We start from the raw sequence: 14,360 nt of genomic DNA on the forward strand, positions 1-14,360 counted from the left end.
GGGAGGGAGGAATAGAAGGGCCAGGAGAAGCGCTTCCAGGGAGAGCGGAGGGGAGGGGAGGGGGAGGGGGAGGGGAGGGAGGGGAAGGATGCCCTCCGCCCATCTCCCCCCACCCCGACAGCTGTCCAGCTCTTGGAATTCATTGGCTTCCCCACTCCGCCTCCCAAATACCACCCCAATCCTGTTTAGCCCCCCACCCCACCGTCGCTGACCTAATAAGGCCATGCAAGTGTGGGGGGACCTATATAAAAGGTGAGGGCTCGCGGGGACTGTGCGCGGCGGAGGAGAGAAGGCAGCAGCCGTCCAGCGCCCAAGAAAACGACCATGGCCAAGGAGTGGGGCTACGCCGACCACAACGGTGAGTGGGGGCAGCGGCTCCCGGTCAGTCCGGGATGGTGCTGCTCAGAAAGTGCGCGACTCCAGCAAGTGCGGTGGAGTCGATGGAAACTAACATTTACCGGGCACTTCCCGAGTGCCAAACACGGCTGACCCTTTTACTTTATATCTGATTTAGTTATCCGTGGTGTGGAGCTGTTAGTACACCCATCGGAGGAAACTCAAGCGCAGAGAGGTTTGGTAACTAGCCCAGATCACAGTGCCTCTGACGGAGAAGTCAGACCACCGAGGGCCAGTTCTCACTGTCCCCTTCTCCATGATACTGGGCAAGCACTTAACCTCTCTGAGCCTGGTATTGGTCTAAGCTGCTCTGCCTGCAGCTGTTGCCTACCCATGGGAAAAGGAATATGGATATGCTCTGAAATCTACTTAGGGTCAGTGTTATTTTATTCCAGCTCTATGACAGAAGATGGCATTGGTAAAACATGTGATGAAGTCCACTTCAAAAATAAGGCTTTGAGGCTATACTTGAGCAAATACAGTCTCCAGGTACACTATTAACAAAACTATGAACAGGTCTTAAACACTAAGCCTTGTATTGCCCAATCTGATATTCAAGACCTTTTCATAATCACTGGCTAGCCTCTGTGTATTTTGCTGGTTTAGTCACTTAGAAAAAGGGCTTGGATTGTGCCACCAAATAAATAAATCCCCTCAATTTGATTTCCCAGGTCCTGACCACTGGCATGAACTTTACCCGATTGCCAAGGGAGACAACCAGTCGCCCATTGAATTGCACACTAAAGACATCAAGCACGACCCTTCCCTGAAGCCATGGTCAGCAACTTATGACCCCGGCTCTGCCAAGACCATCCTGAACAATGGGAAGACCTGCAGGGTTGTGTTTGATGATTCTTATGACAGGTCAAGTAAGTATCACACTTAGGTAGAGGCACGTGACCATTTTCAACGTCCATATTGACAAAACGTGATTTATGGCACAGCAACAGAATTGGTGGGAAGCGGGGGGCACTTCTCTGAAAAAGGAGATGACATTTGACTTTGCTCTAGTCTTGAAGAATTATATTTATACATAGAAGAGGAATGTCTCACTCTCTAATCCTGGTCACCCAGCCTGCTACAAAATGGCCTCATGCCCAAGCTAAAAGTTGGCAATGCATTCCTGAAATGAAGCTTGATAGGGAGGTGATGGTAATGAGTCCAAATGAGTGTTCTTCAGGCTCTGATGGTCTACACCTGGGGGGTTTTCTACTTCCTAACCAAGGCCTGGAGAGCAACGCTCCCAGTCCCAAAAGTAGCACAGATTCCATTTTACAGAGCAAGGAACATAGCAAAGAAACCAAGTAGGTACTCTCTTCCTCTGCTGTGTGGGTAGGGGCCAATCCAGGGGAGAGAGTAGACCCACTGTATGAATCAAGAAGACTTGCCTTCAATGCTTCAGTGGGGTTCATCTGACTAATCATTTTGGTGAGTGTTTTTGAAGAATCTGACAATTTCTCCTTGAGTTGTGATTTGTATTTGTGTGAAAATGAAAAATCTCATGTTTAAAGAAATCTCTTTATTTCACCTACACTATTAAGCAAATCAATGAAATAAAAGACAGCTAATTAGAAATGCTTTATTTCACTGTGAATGAAGTAAGAATCTACCTTTAGCATTTTGGTGCTTGATATATAGTAATACATTTTCCTATAACCACATTTGTAAAAAATTTAAAATTATCCTTACTGATGTATAGGAATGATATTCTCAATGATGTTGTAATTAAAGAGTAATAGTTATAATTTCTACCTACTAGCAGTTTCCAGGTAAGAAATATCATAAAAATATATTTTCTTAAACAATAATCTCATTGGTATCTGCTACTTTTTTTCTCTTTTCCATTTAAATCAAGTTCCATTCTGAAGGATTAGTAACAAAATTAAACAGTATCTGTTAGGTTGGATCACATGAAAATGACTTTTTGTAAGCAAACATGATTGACTATTGACAATTTCATATAATTCATCCTAATAAATTGGACTCATATGTACAAATAATAACTGTTCCTAGTGGTTGGATAGAAAAAATGTAGTTAATCAAACCACTCATTCCTACATGACCATGCTTATATAAGCCTTGTTCTATTGTTTTAGACCTATACTATGGCTTTCAGTGTGTCATTTCAGCCCCAACAATTGGTCAATCTTTTCTAGAATAGCTACCCTCTGAATTCTATTTTGATCTAGCTTATGTTGCTAAATTTTGATTTTAGGGTTTCTGTATAGTTTCCAATATCCTTTAGAAAATATTTGAACTTCTAAATCACTCCCCAGGCTGAATGAAGTGAAACCAAGTTAAGTGCCAGGTTGAGGTATTTGGACAGCAAACTCACATTCATGCTATGGAGAATCATCTTGTTTAGGGGTCTACATTGATTGATTCCCTGGGAAACTTCTGAATTTTCCATTTCATCTCATTTGAGTAAACACAGTCTGAATTAGACGTGGATGAGAGCTCTTGCCTGTAGTACTGAAGAAAAGTGTAGTGAGGCAAGGCATGGAGAAGGAATTCACATTTGTTCAGTGATGACTGTGCTGGGCACTGTGATGAAGAGTTTAAAGCCCTTAATCTCATTTAATCCTCACAGCAGCTCTGAAAGGTCAGTATTATTATCACCTTCAGAGAGATGCAGAAACGGGTTCAGAGGAGTTTAGCAATTTGCCTGCAATCACACAACTAGCAAGGGGTGGGGCCGGGATTGGAACGTAAGTCTTCCTGGCTCTCAGCTACCCTGTTCTCTCCAATGCACCACACAACAGACCTGTGCTTTGCTTGTTTTCATTGCCCACCTCCTGTTTTAATTTTATTTACATACATGTTAAATTGACATTAAAAACATAATAAAACAAGAAAACAAAATCAGAAGGACAGAGAAGAGAAAGCATTTATTTTGCTTTTTTTTTTTTTTTTTTTTTTTTTGCAGTACACGGGCCTCTCACTGTTGTGGCCTCTCCCGTTGCGGAGCACAGGCTCCGAACACGCAGGCTCAGGGCCCTGGCTCACGGGCCCAGCCGCTCTGCGGCATGTGGGATCTTCCCGGACCGGGGCACGAACCCGTGCCCCCTGCATGGGCAGGCGGACTCTCAACCACTGCGCCACCAGGGAAGCCCAAAAGCATTTATTTTGATACAGCCCAAGACTTGAATTTGTGAGAAAGAGACCAGTGTGCTTGGGAATGGCACCATCAGTGCAGCCCATAATGCTTAGGCTATAAGGGCTGTTTAAAGCAGGGCTCTCTGTAAAAGAAGCGTGAGTTCACTGCTGACCTAGCTTCTCTGAATCACAGTGCTGAGAGGTGGTCCTCTCACTGCACCCTACCGGCTTCGCCAGTTTCATCTTCACTGGGGCTCCTCGGATGATCACGGCTCTGAGCACAGCGTGGATGGAGTCAAGTATGCAGCGGAGGTAGGAGGAATTGCCGTTACCCACTCTGGATCTCACCCAGTGAAAACTGAAAACTGAACCATAATGACAGAATAGCATCCAATGCGTTTGCTTCAAGCCTGTAGTTATGAAAAGAGCTGCTATAGTTTAGCATAAACTGAAGCTGCCAAACATTCTAGGTTAGACAGTTAAGAGAGTGTAGGTGAGTGAGTGTCGTGAGTGAATAATTTCAAGGTTGTATTTAGAAATTGGATAGCAGCTTAATAATAATAATCTTTAAAAAGCCAGGGACCTGACTGGAACTGAAAAGATAATGGTAGCTAATACTTATTAAGTGCCTACAAGTACTAACTCATTTGATCCTCTCAGCACCCTATGAGATGGGCTACAGACAAGGAAACTGAGGCACAGGAAGGTTACATAACAAAGTCACACAGAGCATGAGTTCTAGACCTGTGCTCTACCTTATGCTGATTGGCTTCATAGTTCATCATCCTGCCCAGTGCTCTAAGCTGCCTCTTTTACAAGACCGTGGTGCTTTAAAAATAGCACTTAGTAATTCTGGCTAACGCTCATGCTCTAGTCTCTTAATGAAGGGTGTGCATATGTGTGTGTATGTTTTTATATGTACATATGTACTTATACAGAGATAGCTAGATATAGATACACACAATTTAATATGAACAAATACTACTCTCTGGTCCAGTTAACCCATTAAAGGAAGGCATCAAATTACAAGGAAATAAGACAAGCCTCCTGCATGTTCTCTGTATAAAACCAAGCCTATAAGGGGTGACAAATGCCCTGGAGGTGAGGATAATTCCATTTGTACTGCCAGACTCTTCCAGAGGCAGACTCTGGTCAACCATAGGAGCTGAGACAGAAACCTTGGAGCCACTTGTGGACACTCTCTTAGGCAGCATCATTAGGCAGCCTAATTAAATTTGACTAAACAGTTGAACTAAACTATAGGAGACCCGAAGTACTTCCCTGTGATCATTTCTCTACAGCCCATCTAGACAGCCAGTGACAGGATAAGTTAATTGAGAATGCCCTCCAGACATCTTCCCCCACAAATGGGGAAAGTTTAGTATATTCCTTACAAATGTGGGCAAGGCTTGCAGTTTGGTCTTTACATGTGGGATTATCTCACACTTTGGGTCTTGAATAAAATACTTCTAAATTGCCATGACCTATTGTATTCTCTTGCCATTCTATATAATGCAATGTGAAAATTTTGACTAATTTAACTAGTGTCTATGTTATCACCTTAACATTATTAAGGTAAGGTTACCACTCGGTTCTAGACCATTTGTTGCTGAAAGGAGAGAGGCATGAAGACACGTAAGAATTTGTCCCCTTATTTTTCCTCTCCTACTTCCCAGTTAATTGTGACTTTAGAATGTTAGCAGATTCCTGTTTGTAACTCTGTGTTTCACTGTTTGATTTGGTCAGAAAAAGGACTAATGTTATACACAACTAAAATAATATTTTGAATTGGTTTAACGAAAGTTCAGATTTCACCGATTCTACCTATCATAACTTTTCATTTGAACCATTAAAAGTCTTACCAAAATATTGCATGTTAATTTTTAGAATTCTGTCAACTTCTGTGAGAGTGTTCAGCAACCTTAGACTGTATAATTATTGGGTTTATTGTGAATAATTTTATACTTATTTCCTTATTTTAGGAACTTACCTCATAACCTCTGTTCTATGGTTTCAGCTTCATTTGGTTCACTGGAATTCAAAGTATAACAGTTTTGCAAGTGCTCTGAAGCAACCTGATGGAGTAGCTGTGGTTGGCATTTTTCTGAAGGTAAGGAAAAAATTGACCATATTTTTTTTTCAAAGTTTAGTTCCTTATCAATGCTTAAGTTTTACTCCCTCCTTTTATTTAAAGGGGAGAGAAGAATGAATTTCAGTATTCATTCAACTAGTCAAGATATTTCTGTTAAGATCAGCTCAAAATTTTTTGTTCTCCCTTAGAAGAGTAACTTTTGCCATACTTCAGCACCCCTAGCACTTCTAAGTTTTCCCAAGATGCAGGATGTATGTGTGTGTGTGCGTGTGTGTATGTGTGTGGTGTGTGTGTAGGGGCAGTGGAGATGGAGCCTTTGAAGGAGCTTATCTCAGTGGCAGTGAGGGCAAGGGCGGCATTGTTCATTACCCTTTCCTGCTACTCCACGTCAATCGCAGTGGAAACCAGAAAAGCCATTGCTGGGAACGTCTGTGATGCCGAGTCCCTGGCTAGACATCCACTCGGCTTAGGGTGGCCACCACTCACATGATCCCAGGCTAAGATAGCACATGGAATGTGTGTGTTGTTGAGCCAGCCTTGGTTTAGAGAGGACTTAGTGTCATTAACACATGAATTTAGTGCTAACATAATCTAGATTTTAAGCCAGAGGTGAAAATCTAGCTTCTTTCTTTTTGAATGACCTAATTTGTTTTATGTTCTGAATTCATTGGGTCATTTTCAGTGCTTGAACACAGTACTACAGGAAGCGGAGTGGGTCTGAGCAGAAAGACAACGAGTATAGTTTTAGATACATTGAGTCCATCCTAGCTCTAATTCTATTAAAAAGAAAAGTAGACTGACTTCACAGAGAAGGTCAAGGACATAGATGTAAATCAACATGTAATTTGTGGTTTTGTACTTCAGAGGCCTGGAGTCCAAGTTTAGTTCAGAAAATATATACTCTAAAATCTTGGGGGGGGCGGGAAATAAACTTATGTTTTTGCTTAGTACAAGATATTCTGACAGATTTATAAACACTAGTGGTAGATGGATGGATTAAAATTAGTTTTTAAGACAATCCTAAATTATGGAGAAGAGAAAAATATAGTTGTTGGTTTTCTTTTTCTTTTTTTTTTTTTTTACAGATAGGACATGAGAAAGGCGAGTTCCAGCTGCTACTTGATGCGCTGGACAAAATTAAGACGAAGGTAAAAAAAATCATTTTCCCTCCCAGAACATAAAAGCAGGGTATGTCAATTTTTTCCTTTTACATTTTCAAGTGTATTTCTTTCACATAAAATCTGTTAGTAAGTTTGATGAATATGCCAAGCATACATATGCAAGCAAATGCTATTATATTTGTATGTATATTTTTATGGTTTATAGTTTTTAGAGCAGTTTCACATATATAAGTCTATTTAATCTTTATAGTCAACCTGTCAGATAACTACATTTTTAACGAAGTGTTTGAGAGAGAAGTTGAGTGGTGTTCCCTTGCCCAACACACACACACACACACACACACACACACACACTTACACACATGTAGAGGTACTCAATGTTTGGGTCCTAGTGTTTCCCTTTCTCTCCTGGGTGGCACCTGTATATTTTATATCTTAACAGTAGATTCTTCTGCTTAGCAGACTCACTTTAATTCTTTCTGTTCTAATCAAGAGCTTTAGTTTTACCACCAGAGAAAGTAAGTATCCTGAGTATGATACTCAATAAAAATGCAAGCCTGTTTTGCATCATCGAGAACCACAGCATTAACTTGTATGAAATATTTCTGTTACAGTTTAGAATGTTTGTCCTTTTTCTTGAGAAATGATAGATTTATAGTGCTACCTAGAGTGAATAAGGAATAAAATTGACTGTGGCAAAGTCATACCATGCAAACCGGCCTCCCCCATCTGCCCTTTATTTCTGAAAGGCACGTACTTGTTCACAAGCTCCGTTTTCTCTGTTGCATTTGAAATCCATTCTCCCCAAACGGTGAGACGCTGCGGCAGGCGATGCGCATGCGCCCGCTCACCGCGCTGGGTCCCGCTGTCTCCCAGGGCAAGGAGGCGCCCTTCACGAAATTCGACCCGTCCTGCCTGTTCCCCGCCTGCCGAGACTACTGGACCTACCACGGCTCCTTCACCACGCCTCCCTGCGAGGAGTGCATCGTGTGGCTCCTGCTGAAGGAGCCGATCACCGTGAGCCACGAACAGGTGAGGGGCGGCCGCGGACCGGCCTTGAGAGCACGCTGACTTACCGTCGCCGGCAGGCTCTGTGAGATACAGATGCTAAACTGAAAATATAAAGCAGTAGATGCTTACCAAACAGCGCTGCGACTGGAGACTTCATAGTTTGCCCCGGTTAATGACGATCAGCCTGTTTAACTTAATAAAACTCAACTTCCAAAGGGTACCAGGCTAAATGAAAAAACAATTAAAGGTGGTGGTGATGCTGAACAATGCCCAAGTTTGTGCTCTAGGAACACGGAAGGGTACAGATCCATATGAGTTAGACTTTGCTAATTTGGAGAACTCCCAAATACTGAGCCCTGTTTAGGAAATGGAATGGTAAATACAGGCCTGGGGAGAAGATGCTGGTGGAAGGGATTGAACATCCTTGTGAGGTGTATACTGGTTCCCCAGTTTTACAGCTAAATAGGTTGAGGCTCAGGTGGGTTAAGCAGTTTGCTCATGATCACACAGCCAAGGGCAGGATCTGAGATTGCAGCTCCAGTCTGTCTGCTTTCAATACCTTCGACCTCTCTCCTCAGGCCTCCCTTCTAAGTGTTCATGTACATTGACTTCATTAACTTATGCAATGAAGGGCCAGTTGAGCTTATTATTTGCACTGTCTTCCACTCCTACATAAGGGATAGATTTCATACTGATCTGTCGAATTAAAATAATTGTTTCAGAATTCAGGAGGAAAAGGTTTTGACCAGAGGGTATGGTGATCCTGTATAAAAGGAAGAAAAGCGTTTTTACAAATTAAAAAAAGAAAAAAAAAGGTTTTTGTTACTCAGAACCAAATAACTCTCACTGGACGTTGGAGACAAGTTTTTAGTTTGCTTGTTTAGAAAGCTGGTGATTTCTAACTCTTTTCACATGCTTAATGTGTCCACTTGGTCCGAATGTCACGCTGACAGCCTTCCCTCACCCCTTGCAGATGGCCAAGCTGCGGAGCCTGTACTCCAGCGCGGAAAATGAGCCCCCGGTGCCCCTGGTGAGGAACTGGCGCCCTCCACAGCCTGTCAAAGGCAGAATAGTGAAGGCCTCCTTCAAATGAGGCTGCTGGAGCTTGCCCTCTTCCGGGAAAGGAAACCGACACTGCAGAGCTTGGTTCCTTGCCTCCTTTTGGTTCTTCTTACTCCAAGTATATTTCACTTTTCCATACCAAGCAATGAAGATGAGAGATGTGATCACCGAGAAACCGGAATTAACTATTGACAAGATCTAATATGAAAGCATTTGGCCTTTTAAATAATCACCTTTCCTGTAAAAACAGCATTTCTAGTAAACTTTCAAAGAAGAAGAAACAGTTGGAAGAGGAAAGGTAGAGAAAAATGGCTGTTGGGCACTATTTTTGTGTCATCTTAAATTTCACAGAACTTCAGTTTACTCTTTTCATGTTATGAGTTATCCATCTTAAAGAAATAATGAGTAATTATATACGTGGGGGTAGAGGTGTGTGAAGATGGTATAGCAGTTCAGCATAAGCCAGAAATTAAAATGACTGTGGACACCAAGAACTGAGATGATGATGTGTTTTAACCTTTCAATAAAACCAATAAGAGGTCCATCACTTATGAACACTTAAAGTACTGTAAAGATTGCCTGGTTTTGATTATCAATGAAAGTAAAATACATGGACTAGGAGTTTTTAAAAAAACTTGACCCATTATTTGAATGCTTTCTTCATAAAGATGTTGACTTTATCCTAATATTTTTCTTTACCTGAAGGAGGGCCATTTATTTTTCATTTTACTACTTTTATCTTTGCATGCTTATTAAAATAAAAACTGCCTCTGATATCTTTCTAATTTCAGCGTGGGATTAATGATTCCTAGAACATGCAGGAATGAATGCCTGCACTTGAAGTAAAAGCAGCTGTACTGATCATCAAAACTAATAAAGACATGAATGTAAACAGTTGAGTGTTGTATTTTTTAAGGAGGGAGAACATTGTAAGTTTGCTTTTATAACTGAAGTGACTCAAATTCTGAGTTGGATTGGAAGTTACATTCCTTGTAGAGCAGCTGAAGCAATTACTGGGGGCCTTCCGAGGAAATTGCAGACCAGAAGAGGAATGTGTAGCCATACATTTGACAGTGTGGACTAGTTTCCAGAGGCCTCAAAGTTGGTTTAGGATTCTGGGGTCCAAACCAGTACCATGGTTGCTAACTTAGGGGCATGGAATCAAGTCAGACTGTAGCCTTTATGCCCTTATTTTTTTAAAATGTGCATCAAGGTAACACCAGTCTAACACTGCAAAAATCCATACATTGAGACCTTCAAAAATATCTTTAGACATAAAGTCTAATTTTGCAGTTAGTGGCTTCGATAAATCTTTTATCACATCACTGGCTAATATGTTAACTTACTTTAAAAAATAGCAGCAATAACTGAATTACCCTAAGGAATGAAAATGGTACTGGGTCAGGAGAGTCCTGCAATGCTGGAAGTCAAGTCATGTGACAGAGTCCTAGGAGGCTAATGTTATTTAATGGTTTACCACTTGGGTCAAGTAAAACCAGGTTGGTCAATGCAAACTGGTTGTGTTAATTAAACCCCTTGAAATTAGGAGGTGTGGAGCTTTCATCAGTTAGTGGTAATACAAAAACTGATTCTCTCAGGGTACTTGGTAATGCTGGGAGCACTGTAAAAATGTACCCAATGTACACTCTTATGTGGTGGAGGAACATATGACTTAATTCTAGCTACAATGGTGCTTACACAAGCTTACACAGGCTGGACAAGGCTGGAACTGTTTTAAGGGAAAATGTCTAATCAAGAGAAGGTATCTCCCTAGACCATGAGCTCCATTAGGGCACAGATATGAATCTTGTACACTAACGTCCCCCTTTTTGCCTAGTATGGTATCTGGCACTTGATAAGCACTCAACAAACATTTGATTTCATGAACATAGATGAACCCAGGACAAATACTCATCTTCTTTAACGACACAGGATTAAGACTAATACTGTTTTTTGCTCATCTCATTCAGTTTGGGTGTCCTTGGAAAATGATCTCTTTAGCTTCAGGTGGTAGCCTTCCAGTAGAACATATACTCCCTGCCCCCCATCCAAGTCATTGCCAATGATCACAATTATCACCCAACTTAAAACTTCCTCTGGGGCTTCTCTGGTGGCGCAGTGGTTGAGAATCTGCCTGCTAATGCAGGGGTTTGACCCCTGGCCTGGGAGGATCCCACATGCCACGGAGCAACTAGGCCCATGAGCCACAACTACTTAGCCTGTGCGTCTGGAGCCTGTGCTCCGCAACAAGAGAGGCCACGATAGTGAGAGGCCCACACACTGCGATGAAGAGTGGCCCCCACTTGCCACAACTAGAGAAAGCCCTGGCACAGAAACGAAGACCCAACACAGCAAAAATAAATAAATAAGTTAATAAACTCCTACCCCAACATCTAAAAAAAAAAAAAAAACTTCCTCTCAACTTCTCCCTGCAACTCAAAGTGCTGAATTATTATAAATGTCCATTAGAATATTGAAACCACACTTGTGTGTTTATTCAGTGGAGGGACAATTTTCCTGATCATGCACAGTCTTCCAAACAATTACATTTTAGGCATACACAGCCTACAGAGGGGACATGGCTAGGAGCTGCTGTGGTGAAAAATGTTTCCACATCTGCCAACTTTTGTTCTTCAGATATAATCATTTCAGTTATTTTAAAACTTCAGCAAAGGGCAGAAACTAATTTGAATGACGTGTGTTATAATAGTCAGATGATTATATCCTTAAAAGTCTATGAATGGGGCATCATCAATAAGAATTTACTGAATATAGGGCATTGCTACATTTTGAGAGGGTGTATATAATTCCTACCCCTTTAATGGGGAGACAGAATATATTTATGAAGAGGTAAATAACTATTCAGGACTACTGACCCAAAATTCTTTACGTGCAATCAGTGAATACTTATGTAGATGAATGGGAGGTATTCTACATAGAACATGTAAAACTGAAGATTTTGGTGTCTAACTATAATCATTTACATAATTAAATAAATATGGGTGAAATTGATCAACTATAAACAAGCTTGGATAGATGTGAAAAATTAGTATGTCAGTTACTCAAATAAGAATTGGCACAAATAAAATTGTTCTAAAAGAAATGCATATGGTCCAAAACCACATCAGATACCATGTATAAATAAAATTAATGAGATTTTAGTTTCTCCTCTAATACCCTCTTATTTGATATTAAAAAGGAACTGTGGACATGAGCAAAATACATTATTTTAGCAGACAAAGAATAAGTGAGAAGTAAGAAAAACTGCAAATGTCATATTTTTAGAAATTCTAAAAATTTCAAGTTTACTATATGAAGATTTAATGATTTTTAAAAAATGACCCCTAAGGTAGCACTTAAAGACTTAAAATGCAAATAAGAAGACAAAATCAAGTTTGCATGTTATTTTCATTTAGATCACTGGATGGCAGCAACACATTTAAAAAATTTCACTTGGGTCCCTAGATGACAGCCAAATAATTACAAAAATGACAAATGAAATGTCATTCACAGAGCAATGAGGATTTTTATTTTTAAATCCTGAATACCCTATTTCCTTTTCCCAAATGTTCAATATTAACCACCAATATCTATCTGCAACAGAAAAGATGGTGAGAGAGTCTTACATATTTCTGATAATTTTGTTTTAAAAACAAATGTCAATCTTTTTTTAAAAAAATATTAATTAATTAATTTTTGGCTGCATTTGGTCTTCGTTGCTGCACGCAGGCTTTCTCTAGTTGCAGAGATCAGGGTCTACTCTTCATTGCGGTGCACGGACTTCACATTGCAGTGGCTTCTCTTGTTGCGGAGCACGGACTCTAGTTGCATGGGCTTCAGTAGTTGTGGCTTGCAGGCTCTAGAGCACAGGCTCAGTAGTTGTGGCGCACGGGTTAGTTGCTCCACCGCATGTGCGATCTTCCTGCACCAGGGCTCGAACCCATGTCCCCTGCATTGGCAGGCGGATTCTTAACCACTGTGCCACCAGAGAAGCCCCTTTCAGAGAATTTTAATAGTCAAAAGTGAGGCCTGTGTGTTAGTAGTTGGTACACTAAAACTGAGACAAATGAGAAATGAACATTTTACAATCCTGTTCAGTCTTCTGGAGGCCTGGGTACAAGGTACACAGCACTCCCCCAATATGTGGCCTCAAGCAAGTTAACTTCTCTGTGCCTCATCTGTGAGGCAGGAGTGATAAAAGTACCTGCTCAGAGGGTTAAGTATTAAATGAGTTAATATATGTAAACCTCTTAGAGTAGTTATTCCAGACATAATAAAACCCTCAACAGCAGTTAACTATTATCTTCTGTAAGTTAATTTTACTTCAACCAAGAAAAATTCCAATGGCTTATTCAATACTTAAAGTCATATTTCTTTCCTGATGTTTCTATGAGTAAGGTCATGAATCCATGTCTTATCAATTGAGGTAAGACTAAGGAGTTAGTTACCATAATGGGCTCGCCTAATGAGTTCCCTCTGTGCTTGGCATTGGGGAAATGGTTTCTAAAAACAATGGCGATAACTCTTGTCTGATACTTTTCAGCAGCAAAAACAAGTTGTGTCTCCATTAGAAACCAGCACAAAGCTAGAAGGGGTGATTTGGGGAGGATCAGAAAATTTTCTGGAGGAAGTTTCTATTCCAGAGCTCTGCACCTGACCTTCTGAGAAAATGTATGATTAGCAAAACATCCAAAAACTAAACCGAAATAGAGAGGTGAGAGAACTATGGTGTTCATTCTGTTTTGCTGACTTTGGAATCTTGGCAGGATAAAGTAGCTCAGAGTGCTGTGTGAAGTGGAAAATCTATCCTCACCGTAAGTACAGGAAGTCTCTTGTCTTGAAATTAATTTGGGACTTGTCTAGGCATGTCATAAAATCAGAATCCTGAATGAGATGCACAAGTCATCCTGGGGGATGAGTTTATCCATTTGGGGGCAACTCAGCTCCAACTGTACAAAAGGAAATAAAACAGTCGAGGCTTAAAATCCAGGATCCAGGGAATGACTAGAGAACTAATTAACTACTTCAGATCTGAGGGCATTTAATGGCAACCACTTGACAGCTTGACAAGGTGGATAATCACAGATAATCAGCAGGAGTAAGAGTGAGTGTAACAGTGTGGTCACAGGGGACCAAGTGCACTACAGAAGCATAAAACCCAGTGATTTAAAAACTAATTTTATCCAGGTGAGAATTGACTTTGTGCAGTAAACAAGGAAACAGATTCTCCCTTGTATTTAAATTATTCCCAGGTAGAAGAGCCTGGAAGCTCAGGAAAAATATTTTGGCCATTAAATGTACATATTCTGTTTCAGCATGCCCGTACATTTCTATCATACTCACTCAGCTCATTTGAAATTTGGATGGTCACAAACACATTTGTTCAAGGGAAGTCATTCCCCCAAGGACAACTGAGTCCCATGAAAGTATATGACAAATGGAAGTGTCTGAAAATACAGTGCAACTTGGGTTCAAAGAATTCACACTTCTCCCTCTTGTGTGTGTGATTGGTTTAATGGAACACAGGACCCCAGAGAAGGGGCCGGACATGGATAGGCAGACTGTACAAGCCAAGCAGAGAA

At 40.9% G+C, this 14,360-nt stretch overlaps 1 protein-coding gene across 1 annotated transcript; it reads left to right on the forward strand.

Moving 5' to 3' along the window:
* Positions 1–324: 324 nt before the first annotated feature.
* On the forward strand, positions 325–8,809 carry CA3 (carbonic anhydrase 3; the record flags this gene model as incomplete). The annotated part of the gene is made up of 7 exons (XM_079722245.1): positions 325–358; positions 1,068–1,265; positions 3,686–3,804; positions 5,510–5,602; positions 6,670–6,732; positions 7,582–7,737; positions 8,690–8,809. 7 exons carry the CDS (start codon positions 325–327, stop codon positions 8,807–8,809), a joined length of 783 nt encoding a protein of 260 aa, XP_079578371.1.
* Positions 8,810–14,360: the final 5,551 nt, after the last annotated feature.

The sequence above is a fragment of the Hyperoodon ampullatus genome (assembly GCF_949752795.1).
Source record: "Hyperoodon ampullatus genome assembly, chromosome: 17".
In the NCBI taxonomy this organism is placed as follows: domain Eukaryota; kingdom Metazoa; phylum Chordata; class Mammalia; order Artiodactyla; family Ziphiidae; genus Hyperoodon; species Hyperoodon ampullatus.